The following is a 24,867-nucleotide window of genomic DNA, read 5'->3' as shown; positions in this document are numbered from 1 at the left end:
TGCTCCATCCCCTTCTGTTTTATTTGCATTCTTTGCAGCCTCACACTTTAAAGGATGGCTTTTGCCAAACGGGATACTGCCCAGCTCCCATCGGCTGTTCCCCAAGTGTCATTTTAAAAGCTGCTCTGCAACCTTTTTGATTTTAAGCGCCAGCAGTCTGGTTCCATCTTGGTTCAAGTGCAGCCCATCCCTTTTGTACAGGCCTTGCTTGCCCCAAAATGTGTCCCAGTGCCTAACAAATCTAAACCCCTCCTCCCGGCACCACCGTCTCATCCATGCATTGAAACCCCTCAGCTCTGCTTGTCTCACTGTACTTGCACGTGGAACAGGTAGCATTTCTGAGAATGCTACCTTATGCTGCCTTAACCCATTTCTGAGAATGCTACCATTCCAACCTTGCTACGCCCCTGGTCAACTTAAGCTGACCAAGAGACCAAGAGTGGCCAATGTAAATGAAAGAAAACATTTTCCAGGCATCACCCAAAAAATTCATTGAAAGGGGAGTTTTTTGTTTTTCTACATCATTGAAAATGTTTCCCAAAAGCCCAATGAGCAGTTTTCAGGATATAGCCATTAAAATACTGACCAGAAATAATGTTAGTTTAGGTCTGTACAAGTAGTCCATTAAGCCAAGCCAAACTCAGCTTACCAGGAGCTCAATAAAATATAACTGTTTGTTGTTATAATGGTCTCTATTAAAATAGAAATGGAATATAAATTGTAGCTACATTACATAAAAAATTATACATTTTAAAAGCTTTATGGTGGTAGTATCTTATCACACAAAAGCATTACATGAAATTCAACATATATTCACGTGAACTCTCAAAGCTTTTCAAGAGAGATCCAGATTAAGTCAATTGTGACAAAATACATTTGTTAAGATAAAGCATGCCATCTGCACTATGGCCATTACTTTGGCAGCCAGCAGAGACATTAACCGCCACTAGGAAGATCAGCTAGCAATGGCACCATTAAACATTCACTTAGGCCAAGTGGCTCAGAAGTCCATCTAACAATGGTGGAGTGGCCTACTTAAGAACACTGCATGAAAATCAAAATAATTGTTTTATAAATCTCTTGCATATCACTTCCAAAAAAGACAATAAGAAGGGTGTGAACTGTATTCTATTAGCTCTCAGACATGTTTTTTAACTGAAAACTAAACAAGGTGCAATATAATGTTACATTGTTATAATACAATGGCAATTGTAAAATGCTAATTTAAAATATTTATATGTTAATTAAAACATAATGTTGGCGAGTCCTGAGCTGTGACTACAATCAGCACAATTCACCACACTCGGTTTGACAAGGACTGTGAATTCTCTGTGAAACAGCTTGGAATTCTCATTGGCCAGTCATGTCATCTGGGTGTTCCAGCCCAATTTATACTATATTCAACAGTGCTATATTGTGCAAAAATGACTTCTTCAGTGGCACCATTAATACTGCAAAGTATGGCCATAAAGCTGGGGCTGCTTCAGCATTAAAAAGTTTGCAGAACTCAGCATGTGCCATCAATTTAAAACAAAGAAAATTAGCAATAGAACAGTGTAGCCTTATGGTATGCAGAAAAGCCAGAGTGGATGAGGTGGAGAGAGAAGGGGAGTGGCTCACAGCCCACGATGCCTACTTTGCACCTCACTGAATCAGCTTAGGTGGGAGGCAGACTGCTCTGACAATGCAGGCGCCTCCTCTCTTCCTCAGCTTATCCTTAAACAGAGCAGGAATGGGCTGCTGGTGTCACCAACCAGCTTCTTCCCAGAGTCTAACATATCTGGGAGAAAGCAGATTACGCAGTGACTTAGAGAGCAGCATATTGCACCCCACCAGACCGTGTTGTAAAATGAGAGAGCACAGTCTTTTTTCTCCCCTACCTTCAACCAAGAACAGCACAAAGAGATAAACACAGTCAGGGGGAAACAAAGTCCCACAAGGTCCTTTTTTCCACATTAAAGAGGTTCTATTTGTTGTCATTTGACTGTTTGTTTGGTTACTTCATAAAATGCTAGAGTTAGAAGGGACCCTGAAGGTCTTTTAGTTAGTGAAGGAATTCGCTATAGCATTCCTGCTTGAAAGCCTACCACTGCATCAGGTGAACAACTCTTAGTTAGGAAATTATTCAAATGTTTCGCCTGACTCCAATTCCTTGTAAGTTCAACCCATTGGTTCTAATTCTGCCCTCGGGAGAGCAACAGAGAACAAGTTCCTATGCAACAGCTCTACCAATATTTGAACACACTTCTATCTCCCATTAGTCTCGTTTTCTCCAGGATAAACATACACCAGTTCCTTTAACCATTCCTCATAGAACCTGGCTTCGGGACCCCTCAGAATCCCATTGCCCTCCACTGGACCTGTTCCAGTTTATCAATGTCCTCCTTAAAGTACAGGTTGACATCCACTCTAATACTGTGGCATGTAGAGCCTAAAAAAGCATGCAGGCAGCAGCTCCATGCCTGCTTCTGAAGCACACATACTCGACCGGGGTCAATTTTCATTCATCTCCACTTCCTGCTCTGTGCAACCCTTAATTATATAACTGCAGAGTGCACCGCACACTTCTGGGGAATGGGAAGTTGGTAAAATTTGCCCCCTTGCTCAAGTATGCTTACTTCCGAAGCAAGTATGTATCCACTGCATGCATGATTGTTTTCGTCTGTGTGCACAGCGACAGCTTGGATGTTGATCATTGTGTCCAGAATTGGATACAGTATTTCAACTGAAGTCTGACCAGCACAGAATAGAGAGGAACTATATCCCTACTTAGACATTACTACTTAGAGGAGAGCTGGTCTTGTGGTAGCAAGCATGATTTGTCCCCATAGCTAAGCAGGGTCTGCCCTGGTTGCATATGAATGGGAGACTTTATGTGTGAGCACTGTAAGATATTCCCCTCAGGGGATGAAGCCGCTCTGGGAAGAGCAGAAGGTTTCAAGTTCTCTCCCTGGCTTCTCCAAGATAGGGCTGAGAGAGATTCCTGCCTGAAACCTTGGAGAAGTCACTGCCAGTCTGTGAAGACAATACTGAGCTAGATAGACCAATGGTCTGACTCTGTATGTGGCAGCTTCCTATGTTCCTATGACATTATGGTGTAAAGGGTACAGATGTCTGTTCAAGTGTATGTGTTTTGGGGTGAATTACATTTCAAAAGTGAACTGGGTACAGGTCCCTCAATTGCAAGGTGCAGATAGGAAGTGTCATGTTGTACTCATATTCAAGATAAAGTGTGAATAACTATAACTGTGTACACTGTACACTCGTCATAAGAGTGTTGACCATCATGTATGAACAGGGCTTATTCCTTCTTGTGATCTGGACACTATACCTCTGCTAATGAAGCATAAGACTGCACTAGCGATTTCAGTCAGCTGAATCAGTTGACCGGCTCATGTTTAACTTGTGCCACACTAAGAAACCGAGATCCAGATCTGATCTCTACTACCCATGATTTGGTCTCATCCAGACTGGAATATTGCAAGACACTTTATGTGGGGCAGTCTTTGAAGACAGTTTAGAAGCTTCAACTGGTTCAGAATGCTGCCACAAGGGTGCTTGTGGGCACTCGTCACTGTAGATCTGTTACTTGTGTAGTATCTTGCGGGAGCTTCACTGTTTGCCAGTTTGGTTCCAGGTCAGATTAAAAGTGTTAGTGTTGACCTTTAAAGCTCTACATGGCTTGGGCCTGGGGTAACCGTTGGCCTGCATTTGCCCATATAAATCTGCCAGGACTTCAGTCATCTCAGACCCTGGTCTTATAGCACATAATTGATGCTGAGCTGGTTAGATGAGGGAAAGGGCCTTCTCGGTAATGGCCCACTACCTGTGGAATGCCATCTCAGAAGTGCTTCATCAGTCTCCTGCTTTGATTAGTTTTAATTTTTTAAAAACCCTTCTTTTTATACAAGCTTTTAAAAATTGGTTGTAGTTGAATTTCCAGTCTTAATCAGTTTTTAGTCTTGACTGCTATTTTATTCTCCATGTTTTCATGCTGTGTTTTCTTACTATTTATTGTTTTATTGTGTTTTACTATGTCTTATTGTAAGCTACCCTGAGCAGTGTGCTGGAGAGGCAAGACATAAACATTTTAAATGAGTAAAGTAATGCTCATAGGAATGTGTGGGGAAGGTCAAGGAAGTGTATTTGCACCCTCATTATGTTCCAATGGACACAGCAAAAAGAATAATAAACTCTTTTTAATGTCTAGTCCTTAACAGTGAGGTCACTTTCATGACCAGCCCTACCTTGATTTTGTGTCCGGGCTACAAGTGAAGTGGGAAGGTGCGCACATCCTCCTACCCCATCGCCCGGTCATGTGGGTGCACGGGCTGCTGGCAGTCATCACAAGCATAGAGGCTGGGGGAAGAAGTGACCCGACTGAGGAATTTGTGATGAGCCAGAGTGGTGTAGTGGTTAGAGTGCTGGGAGAACCGAGTTCAAATCCCCATTCAGCCATGATACTTGCTGGGTGACTCTGGACTAGTCACTTCTCTCTCAGCCTAACCTACTTCACAGGGTGGTTGTGAGGAGAAACCTAAGTATGTAGTACACTGCTCTAGGTTCCTTGGAGGAAGAGCGGGATATAAAATGTTTTTTTAAAAATTCCCAAATGTACCATGCTGTAAGCCACAGAAGGGCGTTCACTCTTGCCCTTCCATCCTCTGTTTTGGAGGAAAAATATAGGAAGATTCCACTTACAGAAAGGCTTTGCCCCCTGTGCCTCTGGGGAGGTGGAAACCACCGAGCATGCTGTCGTAAATCTGTTAGCTCGGCTAACCCAACAGGATTTACAACCTCCTTCAGCAGTCCCCGGTGAGTTAACAGAAAGTGGCAGCAGAACTGCACGAGTGAAAAATAAAAGGCTCGCAAAGAAAAACAGTGAATGAATTAAGTCCCCTGAACTGAACTAGGTATCTCCCTCTAACAATAACTGAGTAATAAGTGAACAGAAAACACAGAGCAAGGAATGAAAACAGCGAAGGACAACAGAAGCAAGGAATTCACAGAACACAGCAGGAAAGCATAAACAAGGCAAACTGGAACTCAGACAAAGTTTTGGAATTCAATAGCACACTGTCTACAGACCAGCAAAAGTTGCAAACAGCACCTGAGCAATTGAGAGACTGCCAAATATATATGGCTCAAGAGAACCAGCAGCCAATCAGGCTTCCCTGAGTCAGCACTTCGGCTTCCTCTCTAGTGATCTCCTGCTCCTGCGTGACTTCCACTGAGCCTCCATCTTGAGCCGTCTTCTCAAGACAGGTGAAATCCCAGGCTCCTCCCCATCAGAAATCATGTCTGGAAACTGTTGCGAATCCTCAGCTCCAGAGTCTGGTCTCCCTGCCAACTCCTGTTGCTGTGCCTCTGAGCCCTCACTAGCAGACGAATCCTCCTGTTCCTGCTCTGACTCTTCTGAGTCAGGTCTGAGCCATGACACATGTACTTCTTTCTTGCAATTTCTATAAAGATAGCCGAGATAAACTCATACTCCCTCTACTACTCAGCTGCCCTGGTCACCCCAGCCAAGTCTATACTAAGATGCTGCTCTTGGGTGAAAAGCGGACTTTCATGTGCAATGCTGCTAGGTTCTGCACAGCAGCATGCAAGATCTGTTGGACCCTGACTGTAGCCCATAATCCATGAAGCTGATTTTAACTATTTTACTAGATCGTCCTATTTTAGTTAGTAACTTTATTTCCCTTTTTATCATATAATATCTCTCTCTCTCTTTTTAACATAGTAGATGTCTTTTATTCATTGAGAGTTTTAACTGTAATACAAATCTTAATCTTATAGTTTATAGTGGTAATACATGTAACATTTATTTTCATAACAATTTGATTGCCTTATCTATTTTACTGTATTACTGACTGTAATAAAGATGATTGATTGATACCATGCTGCTCGCAAGTTGCATTGTGGGATATCTGGAGGCTGGGCATCCTTCCCCCAGCCTCTAGATCAATGTGCCACTCTCCACAGCACTGATTGTGTGGGTAAGCAAGCAGTGGTTCCCAGAGCAGGAAGGATCGTTGGGGGTAGGTAGTATACTTCCTTTACCCCCAGCTCTTCCCAATACCAAGCAAAATGGTCATGTGAATGACCTTACTGTATTTTAAATACTTAGTGATCACCCCATTACTGACACCTTGCACATGCCTATGGTACTGCTGCCAAGACAGGTCTTCCCCATCCTATTCTTCTGCTGTTCTGACCTAAAAGCAGGACTCTGCATTTAGTCCTAGTGAATTTCATCTTTTGGCTTGTCCTAGTATTTAAGGCTAACAAGATCATTTTGATTCTTGATTCTGCCTTCCAAGATGTTAGCTATCCTCCCCCTACCCCAGGTCATGTCATCTGCAAATCTGATAAGCATTCCCTTTCCTTCCTCAAAGTCATTTATAAAAATGTTGAACAGCACAAGGTCCAAGAAAGAATCCTGTGGCTGGCACTTGATACCTCCCTCCAGGCTGAAATGGAATCATTAGTGACAGTAGTTATCTACCCTACACTGTCAACAAAGGTATCACAGGATACTTTGTCAAAACACTTTGCTAATTGAAAGGCTTAATTTCAGAATCATTACATCACTAAGGAAGAATGACAGGAAGAGTGTTGATCCATAATTAACTAAACTAAGAGGTTGGTTTAAAAAAAAATCCACATATATATACTGGTTTTTGAGACTTGTACATGCAAGATCTGTGATATTATTTTGTTCTCAATTAAAATATTTGCTACATGTGTATAAACAAGAAAAAGTAAATTATTGGCTCAGTAAACAGAAAAGATTGTGTAAATATACTGGACACAATATATGTACAGTATAAATATATGCCTTGAGCAATGACATTTATGGCAAATGGTTACCAGTGTTGTCAAATGTAAGCTAACATCAATAGACTATATTTCTGCAAACCTTATTTTCCACCAAGGAAAAGCTGTCAAGAATATTCTGAACCATCACACCATCTAGACATATACATTCTAAGGCTGTGATCCTGAGAACACTTATTTGGAAGTGTCTAGAGTTTAGATATAATTGTATTGAAAAGATTAAATTGTGCCCATTTAGGAGTTAAGAGAGACAATCTAAGCCTTGAACTGTTCCAGCTAGTATGTAGCTGAGTCAAGTAATGCTTTTTAATTTTTTAGATTTATTTTAAATGCAAAGTTACTTTCTTTAGGAGGGACATTTCTATTCTATATACATGTGAAAAGCTACTTACAGCATATACATAATGACACCTATGCTCCAAACATCACACTGCTGGCTATAGTCATGGGCACCGATCACTTCTGGGGCTGCCAACCAAGCAGATAAATAGTATTAATAATACAAAAAAATTACTTCTAAATACTTAAAAACAAAGCATGTGCTAATGAGATAGACTTTGCCCCCACCCCACCCCGCTCTGAAGCAAAAAAGAACACAGCAGATGTTGAGATTAATAATGTACAGCCCTTAACAATTCATGCTGATGTGTCCTCACTTTGGTCATATAGGGATGACGACATGGTGACTTTATCTAATTGTGTACCAAGCTGTAAATTGTGAAAACATTGCTTATAAAATACTAACAGCAAATTCTTCATGACACCACATAAACACATTTCCATTTGGAAAACAAGTGTAGTGTACAAGGTTATGCGCTGAACTGAAACACTCCCATAAATATCCACCTAGGACAGATCTTAGAAAGCGCAGAATCAATTTAAAAAACAAACAAGGTTTCAAAAAAAATGAAAGTGTTTTATATATTTCTACATATCCTAGATTAAAAAATAAAACCCATTAAAATTTAGTCACTAATCATTGTTATGTTGATGTCACCACATTTATAACAATCGATTTGAAATTAGCTAGCGGCGCCAGTGATCATCTACTGTACTGTAGGACAGCAGGTCAGGAGTTTAGGCAAGACTGTTGGTTCCCATTCCCAACATAGCTGCAAAAAACATTTCACTCCAGAGAGAAGGAAAAGGTAGGTGCTTCATGCATCCACACTTAACCTTGTGTGGCAATAGAACAAATCAACATCAACTGTCTTAAGTGATGTATGATCAACTGCCTCATCTGCCTGAACTTTTCTTTAGCATGTTTTAGAGTTAGGAGAAATCTTTGCAAATAATCTTTGCATTATTTGAGTACAATAATGCAATATCTGTAGGCTCATAAGCGTAGAGGCAATTGGAATATCTTCCAGTGATATCTGCCCTGTCAGTGAAGGATCTACAAACATGATTCTCAGAATATACTGTTATAATACAGTCAACTATCCTTTGAAGTTACTAAGCAACTGCTACAATATCATAGAACCCAGTTTTTAATAACACAGAATCCAGTGAAATGTTAGCATCACTGCTGTTATAGTATTACTGTACATAGGAAATTACCATCAACTGTCATGTCAATCTTAATTTGTTTAAATTCATAGGCAACAAGGGAGGAAACTTAATATACATAATCAAACACAGGATGACAACACCCCTTCAAATACAAAATTCAGAACAGAAAAGCCAATTATTTACAAGATTGTCTCACAATATTTAATTTTAGACCAAAAAATCTCCAGAACAAGCCAGCTTCACAAAGATCTTCTAAGTTTTTCTAGCTGCCTGCAAAGACAGTCATTGAATATTCAATACACTACCTCTGCTAACTGGGCAAAGAGGCGCCTCTCAACAGTGGTGTTTCTCTTTATATTTAGCAGGGAGAGAGCAACAGGCCTTTTTCAACCCCAGCAGTGTCCCTCCAGTGGCGGCTGCTGGTGTTTGCCTTCTGTTTCTTTTTAGATTGTGAGCCATTTGGGGACAGAGAACCATCTTCTCATACTGCTCTTTTTCTATGCAAAGCACTTCAAGAACCTTTTTGTTGGAAAGTGGAACCACCACCACAAAGTTCAATAGAAAAGTATATGTTGGCTGTGTCATCCGAAAAATCTTATTTTAGCTAGCAGGTCAGATATAAGCCTATTCCTAGGCAAGGAACAGACTGGGCAACACAAGAGATAATGGGATCGCCTATGTGCCACAAATGCAGTCTCTCTGTTCATAAGAGATTTTAGAACATCTGTCTTCAAGGACCATAGCAAAAGTGGTTTAGAACCAGAGTGCTGTAAATGCTCTGCGCAATTTACAGCTTGTCAGATCATAGAAGTACCTTTCCAACCCATGTCTCGATTTGAAGAGATGCAGCCAAGGGGAAAATAAAAATGCCTGAAGTTTTAATGAATGCTTTATAACAGTTTCTGGAACGAATGAACGAATGAACACAGACAATCCATATACTCTTTCACTATTTTTAAACACATAGGGCTGGTTCAGATATAACGTGGAATCAGGCTGGCTTCATACAATATCTCTGAGCCTTAGGAGCACAAACTTCCCCTGCCTGTACAAGAGTCAGGAGAATTCTACTTCTGATTCTGGTTAGGAACAAGTAATCTTGGCTTATTCTAACTAGCGTTCCCAAATAAACCAGGTTCTGAATTGGAGGGTTCAAATCCCAATTCTAGAGGTGGCTATGCATTTGGGGTAGAGGGGCACCCCTTGCCAGTCCTCCCTTTTCTCACCAAACATACCATCTCTTCCTCTCTGTGCGTCTGTCTCTCTTGCTTGAATGTTGCTTTTGCATTTTTTACTCCTTGCCAGTAGATGGCACTGGCTCTTGGTCTTTTTTCTAAATTTCTTTGAAAAGCCTTTTCCTTCCTCTTAGTAGGGATGTGCAGAATATACCAACAGTGAAACGTTTCGACTCAAAATGGCCCATTTTGAGCTCAAAACAAAAGACCCTTTAAATAAAGGGCCTGTTTCTGCTCAGAACAAAAACAACCCCATTTCGATCGAAAACTTTTGAGATCCATTTTGGAGGCCTGTTTTTCCCTTGCTGATTGGTTTCCTGTCACTGTATTCTGATTGGCTTGCAATCACCTTGCTTCTTGGTTGGCTTGTTATCGTACAAATCAAGTGTCATGGTCAACTGTGCCCCCATTGGCAGGGAGGAGGGAGGGGAACAACAAAGAAAGAGGGAATTTTAGAATGTATTCAGAAGGAACTGGGAGGCAGAGAGAGCCCTTACATAGGAAGCTGCCATATACTGAGTCAGACCATTGGTCTATCTAGCTCAGTATTGTCTTCACAGACTTGCAGCGGCTACTCCAAGGTTGCAGGCAGGAATCTCTCTCAGCCCTATCTTGGAGAAGCCAAGGAGGGAACTTGAAACCTTCTGCTCTTCCCAGAGCGGCTCCGTCCCCTGAGGGGAATATCTTACAGTGCTCATACTTCTAGTCTCCCTTTCATATGTAACCAGGGTGGATGCTGCTTAGCTTAAGGGGACAAGTCATGCTTGCTACCACAAGACCAGCTCTCCTCTCTATTATAGTGTGCCTCTTATAGTGTGCCTCTCTTGAAGAAGAAGATACATCAGGACAGGAGGAAGGAAGGTTTGATTTTGTGGTGTTCTCTGCACCAAGTATAATATGCTGTGCTATCTGGTTTTAAAACTATCTAGTTTTACTGGATCTCAGATTGACAAAGGCAAAACTTGGGTGCCAGACTTTCTTGAGTTGTGCTTTGGTTTGTTTGTGAGATAGAGTTTTGGCAAGAAATGGACAGAGGAACCTCTCTGTCTGTGAGCGTGTAATATTTCTTGGTGGTTCCTGTGATGAGCTCCATGTTTGGCCTTGAGACTAACATGTGCTTTATTCACTGCTCTAGTCTGTTCTGCAATCTGCATTGCAAGGTGTACTCAGTCAAAATGTGGCTGAAGTTGCTCGAGTTGAGCTTATGGCTATGCTTGCTGCTAAGTAAGGGTGCTGCTGTTGCAATGCTAGGAAGTAACATGAGGAAACATAATTGTGTGTGAGAGAGAAACTTGTACCAATGATGATACTGCAGCTCAGGCACTGTGGCTGGCAGTGGATTCTGGGTCAGTGGCTCTTTGGCCATTTTTGGACCGTGTTTTAAATGTGTGTTCTGTGTTGGGATGGAGAGATTCCCTTCTACTGTGTGATTCTGCAATGTTTTCAAGGCAGAGTTGCAAAATGCATTGCAAGTTCTTTTACTAAGCAAGCAGCTACCACCTTTGGGGCGGGGAGAGCGGCAATAGTATTGAAAGGGGAGGTCCTCAGTTTGAGTTCTTTGGACAAGTTTGTGACTTATATGGCTTAATTTTCAAATCTAATAAATGATTATCTCAAGTAAATGTTGCATAGAACTGCAGCCAATTCTATACAGCTTATTCCAAGTAAAACCTTAATGAATTCATGGGGGCTTACTCCCAAGTAACAGCTGTGTGCATAGAATTGCAGCCCAACGACATATCCCAGAAATGTTTATATTTTGAGAAAGGGAGAAAGAAGACTTGCCTTTTAAAATCTTTTTTTAAAAAAAGTATGTGTGTCCATATTTGTGAGAAGAAAGGAAACTAGCAGACTCTGTGTGTGGTCATTGGGACATAGGAAGCTGCCATATACTGAGGCAGACCCTTGATCCATCTAGCTCAGTATTGTCTACACAGACCGGCAGCAGCTTCTCCAAGGTTGCAGGCAGGAATCTCTCTCAGCCCTATCTTGAAGAAGCCAGGGAGGGAACTTGGAGCCTAGATGCTCTTCCCAGAGTGGCTCCATCCCCTAAGGGGAATATCTTACGGTGTCACACTTTTAGCAACCAGGGCAGACCATGCATAGCTAAGGGGACAATTCATGCTTGCTACCACAAGATCAGCTCTCCTCCTTGGCAATGTATGTCAAATACATTGTGATATTTTCAAGTGGTGTGAAATGTGTTTGCGGGTGCTACATGTGAATAGGTACTCAAGGTTCAACCCCCCCACCATTAATCTTTTCAGCCTAGTCCTGCGTGGGGTGAGGAGAAGAGGGCTGAGATTGCAAGGAGTCGGAGAAATTGAGGCAATGCAGAAGGAAGAAGGAATGGAGCTACTGAGGGGAAGCAGCTGCATGGGGACTTTAGAGTGAGAGGGCATTGCTACTTTCCACACCGACACTCACCATGTACTGTACCTTTCTAAGGGCAGGATTCCTTTACTCACAGTCAACCAAGCAGTGAATTTAGCACTAAATAGCCAGCTACCAAGTGCTGGTGTGGAGATTTTGGTTGAGACAAATAAACAGCTTTACTGATGGAGAAAACCATGGGCTGGTGATTCAGTTCTTTTAAACTTAGAGTTGAACCTTCCTACTATTAGCCCCACCTATGGGTACCCCCGGTTCCCTTCACTCCCCTCCACCCCGCCAGCCAACCCCAAGAAGAAGCAGTCACCACTGCCCAATTCGTTTTGAAGCTCTGGTCAGAATAAACCAAGATGGCTCGGTTTGGACATCACAAGGGATCCTGGCTTGTTCCTAAGCAGAATTGGAAATATTTTCTGACTATCATGGCAGGGGAAGATGAAGCATGTGTGCTCCCGAGTAAGTAAAGTAAAGTTTGCCATCCAGTTGGGGTCGACTCCTGGCGACCTCAGAGCCTTGTGGTTGTCTTTGGTAGAATACAGGAGGGATTTACCATTGCCATCTCCAGCACAATGAGATGATGCCTTTCAGCATCTTCCTATATCGCTGTTGCCCAATATAGGTGTTTCCCATAGTCTGGGAAACATACCAGTGGGGATTCGAACTGGCAACCTCTGGCTTGCTAGTCAGGTCATTTCCCCGCTACTTCATTAGGTGGTTGTGCTCCTGAGGCAGAGAGCATAATACGAAGCTAGGATTTCACCCAATTCTGAATTATGTCTGACCAGCCAATAATATTCCAAGTATTCCTGAAAGGAAAGGACTCAAACACAGGGTGTTTTGGTAATCCAGGGTCACCCTTTCAACAATGTAAGCCAATATTTATAGATTTATGAATTTAAGCAATATCATCTGCCCTCAACAAGGATGCTGGAGTGCATGGAAAGGCCAAAAGCATTCTTAGGAAACTTTGTACAATTTTAACTTCGGTCAATTTAATATGTCCTTGAATTTCAGTTCCATCAACTATTTGTGGAAGGACTTTTCCGTGAAAGTTTTTTATGTTTAGGTTTACCTTCTCCATCCCACCCCCACTGAGCAAAACATAGGAGGATCTGCAAGATTCTTGCAGCATACAGTCTACTGACTAAGAGATAGTCAGGACATGAGTAATTTTCTGAAAAACAGAGTCCTAGATATTTGAAGGGCATTGATTGTAATCTGAAACATATTTACTAGGAGTAAATCTTAATGAGTAAATATGCATAGAAACAAACTACGCATCTACTCAATATTAAAGCCTTCCAGAGTATTTCTGGCAAACTGGTTTCTTTCCAAATGCTATTATGTATTTGAATAATTTTGTCCAATTGCTCTCTTTTATAGAAGGAACCCAAATCTGGGATTAGCTACCTACGTCCTGCTTGTATATAAGACAGTACAACCATATTGTCCACATTTAACAGTATGGAAACTTTGCAATTTAACACAAAGCGGCTGACATTCTATCAAAGAATGTACATTAGCAGGTCTGCAAGGACCTAGCAGGAGCTCTCATACAACTGCCCCAGTCTTCCTGCACTCTTGCTGTTGCACAAGGGCGCTAATATGTCCAAGTGCTACCAATGCTTTTATGTTTTAAAGTTTTATTTATGGTAATTGTAATCTGTTTTATGCAATTCTTAAGTTTTAGTTGCTGTTTGATTAGATTGTAAACCACGCTGAGATTTTATATAGGGTGGTATATAAACAATATAAATACGGCAAATAAATAGATAGAGAAATGCTTTGGAAGCACTCTGAAAGCAGAAACGTGTCTCTGGCACTCAGTAATGTGTTTGTTTTTACAGAACACTTCCCAAGTGCAGGCAGTGCTTGGAAGTACCCGTGCTCTTGCACAACAGTGTAAGCACGTGAGGACTGGGGAGTTGTGCGAGGGCTCCTCCTGCGTTCCAGTAGACCCTACTAACGTGTGCACTTTTGCAGGATAACTCACTATTGTGTTGTGATAGGAAGGAGCATTGGTTCACTTACTGTGAAGGCTTCTTCTTATTGCTAGAGTCGAGGGCATCTAAGTGGGTTATCCTTCCCATTTGCTCCCAGGCAAGACTAACTGAAAATGTTGCAAGCTTTAAGAGCCCGGGCAGGATAACCCTGCCCAGTTCTTTTAGGCCAAATGTGCGACTAGCACTGAACGTGCATAACACAAGTATTAACACACATAAGACCTTTTATAAGATAAAGCATGAAAAACAGGTGAATAAGATAAACATCAACCAACTAACATGGTGCAAGGCTGTGTGAATCCCAGTATGCTTAGAATTCCCATAGAGTAGGCCAGAACGCTGCCTGGAAGAGGCGAGATGTCCTCAGCTCCAGCACCGCTATTAGAAAAGCTGTTTTGAATGAGAGAACTCTCAGAGAAATTGAATGTATGGGTTCGACCAGAGAGGCCTGCAGTGCCCTAGAACTGTATGCAAGTCCTAAGATGGAAACCTATGTACTACCATGGGAGATAAAAGTGTTGCTCCCCTCAGGAATCTTTTGAGGATGGTTGTGTATCGCCTTAGCAAACCCCAATATTAACCCTCCTAGAGATGCCACCTGGTGTTTCAACATATTAGCCTTGAATCCTTTCAACATATTAGCCTTGAATCCTTTATCCAAGTCCTCCTTAAGGAAAGCCAGGTAGCATTTAATGTTTGCTGTGCCACGAGGAATAGAGTGTCGGACCGATCAGCAAAGGAAAGCTCTCCATGTTCACTGGTAAATGTGCTTAGTGGTGGAGACTTTTGTAGAAGCTAACATGGCAGTCAAGACCCTATCAGTATTATCTGTGCTGTCTCAACATTCCACGCTCAGTTTCCAGGCGGCTAGCTGTAACCAGCCTAGGTTGTAATGTTCTACTAGTCCCTGATGTAATAGGTCTGCAGATACTGGTAGAAACCATGGTTCTTCTGTGGCCATGTGAAACAGTTCCACAAACCATGGTCTCTTGGGCCAGTATGGAACCACCAGGATTATCTTGGCTTTGAGCATTCGAACCCTGCAAAGGAATCATGTGAGAAGTGGGGTCGGAGGAGGTGCATATAGAAGGCCCGATGGCCAGCCCATCAATAGAGCGTCCATTGCCTCCACCTGCAGGCATGAGAACCAAGTGAAGAACCTGGAGAGTTGAGTGTTGAGGGCTGATGTAAACAGGTCGACCTGTGGCCTCCCAAAGCATTCCGTGATCCTCCGGAAAACTCTGGGATTGAGCATCCACTCCCCTGGTAATAGCTGCTCCTGGCTCAGCCAGTCTGCAATTGAATTGAGGTCTTCCTGGACACTGTGAGCCATGATTGAAGCCATGTTGTTTTCTGCCCAATGCATGATCAATGCCGCCTCTATCTGTAGCAATCCTGCCTTGCGTGTTTATATCGGCCTTTGTTATCATGCTGTCAGTCCTGATCAACACATGCTTGTGGCATATTAAGTTCTGGAATGACAACAATGCCAAGTGAATTGCTCTCAGTTCTAACCAGTTGATGCTGTGTAAAGATGTGGTCTTGGACCACCGTCCCTGTGCTGACCAGCGTTGGCAATGTGCCTCCTACCCCGTTTTACTGGCTACTGTTGTTATTAAGATCCGGGGTGGGTCAAGGAACTGTTTCCCCTCTGCAGTTGGTAATCTATTATTCACCACTGTAGTGACTGTAAAACAGGTACAGATACCATGATGTTGACCTTTCGTGCAATAGGGATCTGAAATGGGAGCAGGAACCATTGAAGGTCCCTCAGGTGGTACCTGGCCCTCAGTACGGAATCCAGAGATGCCATCATTAGTCCTAGAAGTTGGGCCAAGTCTAATAGCCTGGCCTCCCCAGGCGACATGACTGCTGCCTTTTTTGGGTACTGTAAATAGGAGTGAGTAAATTCCCTCAACCTGCTGAGATGAGGGGACCAACTCTATCGCCCCTATGTTCAACAGATGCTGGATTGCATCTAGTAGCCCTAGATCTTTCAGAGGACAGTGTGACTGAGGTGTAGGTAGGAATCTGTTTGGGGGGGGGGACTGCTGTTATGTAGTTCTATTTTTTAGCCTGTCATAATGGTATTCAATACCCACTGGTCTGTGGTTGTAGCTTCCTAGGTCTGCAAGTAAGCAGGCAAGCACCCCCCACCTCCATCCCACTAGAGGTAAGTCATTGTTTCTGAGTTCTGGATTGGTTGGGGAAAGTTTCATGGTTCTGATTGGATGTTCTTGCCCCGTTTTCAGTTCCATCGGGGGTGTTGAGACCTGAAGTCTATGTCCCTCCCTCGAAAGGAGGGGTGGAACGACCAAAAGGGCTGGAATTGATACTGGAACTGCCTCCTAGGAGTGGGACATTCCTGGTGATGTGGAGCCAGTGGAAGAGGCATAGTGTTATGTTTTTCCTTCGACTCTACTAAGACCTCCTTGAGGGCCTCCTCACCAAACAGTTTCACCCTATCAAAGGGAACTGTAGCCAAGTTAGCTCTTGACGCTGCATCAACAGGCCAGTGTTTCAACCATAAGTTACGCCTTCCTATTACAGTAGCCATAGATGTGTGGAAGGCAAATCATATGGCATCCAATGTGGCATCTGATACAAATGCCTGAGCCTTTTGTATCTTTATCAATTGATGTCTAAGACTGCATATATCAAGTGGAGGATCCTGAATTAAACAATCCAGCCACATTACAGAGGCACGAGACAGCATGGATGCCACTGCTGAGGCTCAGATAGAGAAGATGCCTCATTCGCCCATCTAAATGAAGGCTCTTCATGTTTGTAATTTTGATCCTTAAGGTCCGATTCTCCATCCCTGGGGAGCATTGAACCAGATAGTAACATAACCGTGTCAGCAAATAGTTCAGGCAGAGGTAGATCAAGCTCCCTTCCCTTTTGCTTGGGAAACACTAGAGCCCCCTTTGTGGGAGGTACAGTCTGTGTAGGAGTCATAGGCTGAAGGCCCAATGTGTTAATAGCTCTACACACGAGAGGTGTGAAGTCTTCCTGTGCAAATAAACGTTGGGATAGGGTAGAGGAGGAATTTTCTTGGTCATCTGACCATTCCTCCTTTCTCCTTGTCCAGAGGTTCCTGTCCTGGGTTCCCAGCAGGTTCCTCTGTGGGTATAACAGGAGCATCTAAATTTGAAATGTCCAGGTCATTTTGCACAGGCATTGACCCGCTGCTTCCTCAAAATAGGAGCATTAGCCACTCAAGGAGCATTGGATGTTTGGTTGCCTCTATCAGAAGTAACAGGGGCTGGTACTTCCCATTGTTGCCGGGTTCCCTGTGAGTAGGGGACCTGTGCAGTCTCAACCCTTTAGTGTGATTTCTCTTTCTCTTGGCTTTTCTGAATCAGTAGAAGCAGAAGATGCCTCTCTGCCCCCTTCCCCCCCCACTTTCTGGACCTCTGCATAACCCCCTTCAGTGCTACAGCCAGAGTGTCCCTTATCCAAGACTCCCATGCTGGTGGCACTTCCTGAGGGAAATCAGTTAATGAGGCTAAGGGAGCATCTGCAGGAGTGGCACCCTGACTAGCCACGCCAAGAAGGGATCTCACTGCAGTCACTGTTGCGTCCCTCCGCCCAGATGACGAAGCTGTCCTCCTAGATCCACTTCCCATTCCCTGGTGGTCCATGGTCAGAAGCGCAGAGGTTGGGGAGGTGCAGCCCTGGCTGGCGGCAGCTCTCAATCTTCCCACCAAAGGTCCATTGCCACTCAGAGCAGAATGGGCATGTGACTGGCCAGAAGTGCTCGACAGCTGTGGGAGTGAGACTGCTGCCTGGCCCACGCTCAGTCTCCCTTCATGGCCTGACAGAGTTCCTAGTCTCACTAGCAGGCTGAACAGTGCCCTGAGCAGCGTCCTCCCGAGCGCAGGCGTGCTAGTCAATGGTGGCACAGCGGGAGGAGGAGATCCTGGCGCTCGAGTTGCAAGCAGGAAACCTGTTCTGTTCTTTCCCCGTGGGAGCAGGATATGCCTAATAGCCTGCCATTTCTCCATAGGTACACAAAATTAACAGGGAATAAAGCAGAAAGAAAGGAGGTTTTTGGTTTGTTTGTTTGTTTGTTTGTTTGTTTAATGGATCAAAGAAGGGTCCAGCAAAGGAGGAATAAGAGTAAAGGTCAGAAACAGTACTGGTACAGATAGATACAGATTCAGGGGAAAAGTAATCTGGAGAGCTAGATATAGACTAGATAAAGCCTAGGAGCATAGCAGGACTAAAAGAACTGGGTGGGGTTATCCTGCCCGGGCTCTTAAAGCGTGCAACATTTTCAATTAGTCCTGCCTGGGAGCATGTGGGAAGGATAACCAACTCAGAGATGTCCTCGGCTCCAGGCAGCAGAGAAGATTATTTGCACAGAAATGGAATAAAAGTGGTGCTAGCAAACAGCCTTGATGCAAAAGGGTCCACAAAAATGGAACAAAACTAGTTTTAAAACGGAACAGTATATAAAAACATTAAATAGTTCAACATGACGCACCAATGAATGGCACCTCTCACCTCTCGAAAATCTACACACTCTGACCAGTAGATCACTCTATTCAGCCCAGTTTTCCAGTTTGTTTACCAAATAAAGGAAAGATAATGAACCTATTCAAAGAATATTTCCCTGATTTGAGTGGTGGAAGAGTGAGACTGGAAAGAAATATGAATCTTCTTGACTTATAAGACAATAAATCAGTTGCTGAATGAAGCTTTAAGAAACTGTAAGAAAAACGCCAGTTTTTTCTTACAGCTGGGAAAAGTTGCATTTCTTACACTTTCTGAAACACAAAGGCATATATAGGCATAGGCAACAGGAAAGGCTAGGAGATCTAAATAAATGGGCACCACCTATTCACGGACTGTGAGCTGCAAAACAAATTTAGTTCTTTAAAATGTGATTCCTTCATCTGATGAGACTAAATGAGGATACTATCATATGAAGTACTGAACTTACCCATGTAGATAGGAGTCCCACAGGTAGACTGGAACATGCTTTCACTTCCTCCCATCTTTTGTACAGCTAAACCAAAATCAGTCACCTACGGGAAACAAATCAACTGTCTTGAAAATTCCCTGCTGGTATGTAGTTGCAGCTCTTTTATACCTTGCAAGAGTTCATTGTTCATAGCAAAACCACTTTAGTGAGAGCTAACAGAATTTGACTAGATTTCTCAAATGATCTCGTATAACAGTGCACCTTAAGCAGAAAAAGCTTTACACACCAATCCCCTCATAAATATTCATGGTCTGGTTTTAGACAACTTTACTCTGCAAATTGCACCAGCATTTGAGCATGCATAAAGTGAGATGGTTATTCATGAGATTCAGGTTAAGTGTATGCTGTTGTACATCCTGCTACAAAACCTGCAAAACTATTAAATACAAAGCCCAGGTATTCTAATTAGGTTCTATGATGCCTGTTACGAGATCATTAGGGAACACAAAAACAGGGTACAGTCACTGGTAGGTGGGTAGCCCTGAGCAAAAGCGATCGAAGCCAAAAGGAGTTCAAATAGGAAAGAATTAGGAAATGGAGTAGCTGGGAGTTTGGGACCCATTTCTGCTTTCTGAATGCAGAGGCTTGATGCATGAGTGAGGCAGCAGGAAGGAGGAGTGAGTCTGGGAGTGACTTTTCCACTCTCTTCCCTGCCCTCCTACCATTCAGCAGCAGCATGATGGTTTGGGCTACTGCCACTCTTCAGCCAGCGTCACATGATGGAAGAGAGTCAGAGATGGGGAAGGGAAGTAGGCCAGATCAGCCTACGATCTCCTCCTCGCCTCATCTTGCTCTCCAGACGCCCAGCTTCCTATCAAGGCAGCAAGTCGCACAAACTTGCATCTGGCAGAAACAGAATATGCACTCTGGGCCTGGACTGTTGCATGTCCCAGCAGGTGACATGAAGTGCCTTGGACTGCCATGTTCTAGCCTGCTGCATTGAGGCATACCTGACACATGGAGAGCAGGACTGTGAGTCAAAAGGCTACACAATTGAGAGAAAAGTAAAGCAGCTTCCTGCATTGTATCTAACTCTTAAGATATGAACATTTCTTTCTTCTAAAGCCATTTTTGCTATTAGGAGGACAATTTTCTTTTAGCATTAATATCTTTTTTCCCCAATAGAGGCTCTGTGTGCTTTAGTTGTAGTAGTAGTAGCAGCAGCTTATGAAATAACTTTTGCTGATCTAAAGGGTGGTCCTTTTAGATCAGTAAAAGTTATTTTTGCTGGTCCCAAAGCAAGCCTACCACTTCCTTTCCCCTCACATGTTGGGAATAGGAACAGGAGAAATAATGGAGCGAAACGCAACAATGCTTTGTGAATGAAAGAAGACACAATTTTATTAACCACACAGATGATTTTCATATATATGGCAAGACACAGACCTTTTCCTGCCCAGTCTGACCACTAGAAGACAGCTTACACTGACCCAGTCTGACTACCAAGAAAACCTGGAAGGAATAATGGTGATGAACAAAGGCTCAAGGCAAGTGTGTCACCATGCCCTTGATCATCTCCCTGGGCATACCGCAGACCCCATTCCAGTTGGCAGACTGATCTAACAGTGCTCAAAAACCCCGGGAACTCTCATAAAAGATACTCCCCTCAAAAGTCATTGTGGGGTAGCCAAGCCTGCTCTAAGGCCAAGTCCCTTTTCAAAAGCAAATCTCTATTTCTGATCACAACAGAGCAACTATAGGCAACATCCCAAATTGGGAGAAGTTAGAGATGCTTTGGAGAAAGCCAGGGCTGTCCCGGGGGTGTGGGGGTGTGTGGGGCTGGGGGCGAATCAGCCCCCAGTTGATATGCAGGGGCCCCTTAACATATCATATGGTTACAAAATTATACTGTGAGTAAGATTTCTGTACATGCCCAACCAGCTTGGGCATATAGTGCATTTGTAAGTGGGGGGAAATAAAATAAAAACTCAAGAAATGCCCCGTACTTCACACCTTCTGGATTGCAAACCAACTTGAGTATAGTGCATTTACAAATAAAATAAAATAATAGTTTATTCAGCTCTTTATAGTTAGCCCCACTTTCACTAGGTGTGAAATATTCGATGGACAGAGAGAGAACTCTTTCTGGCAGCTTTACTTTGGAAGGGAAAAATGATTAAGAATCAACCATTTGTCCAATCTATTTCAAATTCAATATTCAGAGCCCTCCCAACCCTGCCCTACATCTGTGCCCAGTATCAAAGCCCTATGCCAAGTCATTCCATAAATATACGGGGGTGGGTGGGGTGGGGGAATAATGAAAAAATTGAAATCCCATCACTTCCATTGCTGGGTCTGAGGAGGAAGACACAGGCTCTCAGCACAGCCCAGGGCTGCAGGTGTGCACAGTGCTCTGGTGGGCAGCCAGCACTGGCCACTCTGCCTCCAGTTCAGGCTGGAGAGCTTCAGGCTGGCTCAAGGACTGGGGACTTGGGGAGGACTTCATGGGAGCCTGCAGCGGCAGAGAGGCCTCCATAAGCCTTGCCCATCTGCCAAACAGATGAGAGTTGGGGCAGAGAGGCAGCTGAAGCAGCGTGGCTGCAGGTAGCCTTTCCATTAGCGCACGGCTCCTGCAGCTACAGGTTGGTAGAACAGGTGGGGGAAGGAAGGTAAATTTTGGAGGCTACTCCAGCACAGGACCTGTCCCAGCGCAGGGCCTGGGGCGATCTCCTTGGTCACCCTGCCCTAAGGACGGCCATGGGGAAAGGGGGGGGGGGATACAAACCAGGCAGCCTGATGCCAATCCAGTGCCCAGACAAAAGTATTAAGTACTATTCCAGGCCTAAATATCAACAACCAACTGAAGACCAGTGCAAGTCACAGGGGGATAAACTCCAAATACATGAGGCAGGGAAAGCTCACTAAGGTTAAACACAGGCCTCGGCCCTCTTTTAGAGTTCTGGGGTGAACCAAAGAGGTCTTCCTTCCAGTTTACCCAGGAAAATTTCTGGCCCCAAAGTCAACATTACCACATGACACTGACAAAGGGACAGAACAAGGCCATGCAGATTTTGTACGCAGCCACAGGCAGACTTGTAGATCTGTTGGAGCCAGGCACAACACTGAGCATCCTTTCTCTTCTCTCCTAGTCCAGGGCTCAAGCAAGCTCTGTCTAAAAATGTGAAAACTATCATATGCCGCTGCAAGCATGATTACTTGCAGGAGGAATCACATGGAGAGAGGTGTCTGATGGAATAAATATCTGTACTGACTCCAAAAGAACCTTTGAAATACACAGAACACTAACAGAGACAAAATACAATACACAACACATAGTACATCAATTGATTTTACCACAGATCATACCTCAGCACTTCCATTCTATTCATCAGAACGCATATTTTAAAACATCCTCACAGTAACTGCTATAAAAATGTTAAGTAAAGGTGCTGTAATATATAATTTAGCAACCATCTCAAACCAGTTATTTCCATACAAATAAATGAGTGTAAGTACTTGATACTTTTAGTGTGTTTAAGCAGTAAATAATTTCTAAAGTCTACAGAGTAATGTGTAATTGATATGTCAAAATCCTATGATATTCAGATTACTGAAATGTTTAAATTAAATTGGCAGTATGCAGAATTCAGACTAATTACAACTCCTCCTAGCGAAATGTTGCTAATGGCTTGGAACTATAAAGATATACTTCTAAAAAGAAAAAGAAAGTGACCTATTAGTACACTACTCTTCATTCGACAACAAGTTTCACCAGTAGCATTCAACGCCTACATTTTTGCCAATTGTTCCTGTCTCAGACCTTTTCTTTTTGGTTTGATTACACCGTTGAGTGCCTCAGTTCAAAAGCTACTAATAGGCATTTATTAGGGAACTTGACTTTGATACCTGGGTCTGAGCCCACTCCCCCTGCAAAGTACTGCTTTAAGTAAAGTGTTGTAGTTTCTGGGCTTACCTTTATATTTAATTTCATTTCATTCTCTTCATCAATGTCACTGCTTTTAACTAAAATGTTTTCCAATTTCAGATCTCTATGAACAATATCTGTCAAGATGGAGAGCAAAAAGTAGAAGTGTTATTTATCAATTAAATTGAAAATATTCTGATAGAAATGTTTTAAACCCCTTTGAGTAATTTGAGCTATATTTTCAATGCATGCTACCCTACATTAATGCACAAGGCAGTCGCTGTATTCTTTATTTTATAGAGGAAGCCTAGTCTGTACATTCTGAACCTGGATCAAAATGAGAACTACTTTTTAATAAAGTGAAGAGGGAAAAGCAGGTATAGATTTACTTTGAAAACAAATGTATGAAATTAGTATTTCAAATGAAAATACAGGTGGACCTCGATATTCACGGGGGTTCTGTTCCATGGCTGTGCTGCGGATATGGAAACCGTGAATATAGAAGCATTGATCCCAATGGGATCACGGGAGTTAGGTTCCCAGTCAGCCATTTTCAGCCAAAAACAGCTTGATTTTCATGTGGGGAGCTCCTTAGCAGTCTCTGCCGTTCCCCCCAAGTTGCACTGTGCCCCACAAATGGCCAAGAAAACAGCCAATAATCAGTCAGTCCTCATGGGGGGGGAGTTTCTTACCTTGCTCCGCTGCTCCCCCTGGAGTGCCCCCCCCCGAGTCATGCTGTGCCACCAAAAGGCCAAAAATTGTAGTTTTTTTGTTTTTGGTTTTTTGATGAGATTCATAAAATGAATCCAATTCATAAAATGGTGGCCAGAAATGACCTCCGCAGTAATTTCCAGCCGCACCCAACCAGCGGATACGCAAGGTTGACGTCGTTTTTCTTCGCGTATGCCGAGGTTGGGTGTCATTTTCCCCGATCGTGGATACATGAAACCACGAATACTGAAACCACGGATAAGGAGTATTCAACTCAGAAGTTCAAAGCAGGAAGTTCAAACAAAGGAATTTTTGCCCTGTTTTTCTAACTAATAAAGATAAAGGAGCGTTTAATGCTAGAACCCTGAAGAAGGAATTAAACAATATCCATGAAGCCCTACTTCTTGGAGAAACAATAAATGAAAAATCTTACAGCTTATATGGCTCAAAGCGTACCAATGAATAAACATTTCTCTATGAACCAAATAAGGATAATCATGGGGCTGGTGTCTTCGTAACTATGATAAGCAAGTCAGGAGCCAGCCTCAGAAACACATGATGCCTTCCCCAGAGCTCCTTCCCAGAAGTGAATTCCAACCCCAACCTCCACTCCCTCGTTGCCACCAAACAAGCCAGTGGCAATCGTAAGGGGACCTCTCCAGATGATTTGAATAGGCAACAGTGTTCATGACAGAGAAGGCACTATCTTAAGTACCCTGGACCCAAGCCGTTAAAGTCTTTATATCAGCACTTTGTATTTTGTTCAAAAACACATTGACAACCAGTGCGATTCTTTTAAAATTGGTGTTATATGATCCCTCCTCTGTGGGGTGCCCTAGGGCTCTGAATGCACTCCCTCTTGAAATAAGAAAAACAGGTTGCTCACCTGTAACAGATGATCTGGTAGTGATTCCACGACATTCATAAAAATGGGTTCTGCGCCTGCGCAGACCTTCAGGTAGCCATCGTTAGCTCCTCGCGACGCCTTCAACCACCCCTGCACGAGCGTGCAGTACCTCATATCGGAGGTTAGGCGTCTCTGTCTTCAGTTTCTGGATGACCAACACAACTATTATTCCAACCATGTCGATCCTAGGTTGTACGCAGCATGCAGCGGGGCCGGATGGGCAGGTTTTATGAATGTCGTGGAATCACTACCAGATCATCTGTTACAGGTGAGCAACCTGTTTATCTGGATAGTGATTCCGACGACATTCATAAAAATGGATGAGTAATGAGCTGCCTACCCTGGAGGTGGGGGCTGCATGCTACTGTAACAGCCTCTTCAAGACTTCTCTGCCAAACATTGCCTCCACCGCC

The 24,867-nt window shown here is 43.3% G+C and overlaps 1 protein-coding gene across 10 annotated transcripts in view; it reads right to left on the bottom strand.

The window, feature by feature from the left end:
* Positions 1 to 24,867, bottom strand: part of STK33 (serine/threonine kinase 33) — a 106,738-nt gene that overhangs the window by 28,440 nt on the left and 53,431 nt on the right. For all 10 annotated transcript variants that reach the window (XM_053283527.1, XM_053283528.1, XM_053283526.1 and 7 more), the window contains 3 exons: positions 22,885 to 22,973; positions 18,930 to 19,014; positions 7,233 to 7,308 (listed from right to left, as the gene is read on the bottom strand). In XM_053283527.1, the coding sequence (XP_053139502.1) occupies positions 7,233 to 7,308; positions 18,930 to 19,014; positions 22,885 to 22,973 (250 nt within the window). The remainder of the gene's footprint in view (positions 1 to 7,232; positions 7,309 to 18,929; positions 19,015 to 22,884; positions 22,974 to 24,867) is intronic.

The sequence above is a fragment of the Hemicordylus capensis genome, chromosome 1, assembly GCF_027244095.1.
Source record: "Hemicordylus capensis ecotype Gifberg chromosome 1, rHemCap1.1.pri, whole genome shotgun sequence".
NCBI classification, from domain to species: Eukaryota; Metazoa; Chordata; class Lepidosauria; order Squamata; family Cordylidae; genus Hemicordylus; species Hemicordylus capensis.
Note: the sequence above shows the minus strand (reverse complement) of the source record. Positions and strands in the feature narration are given on the sequence as shown.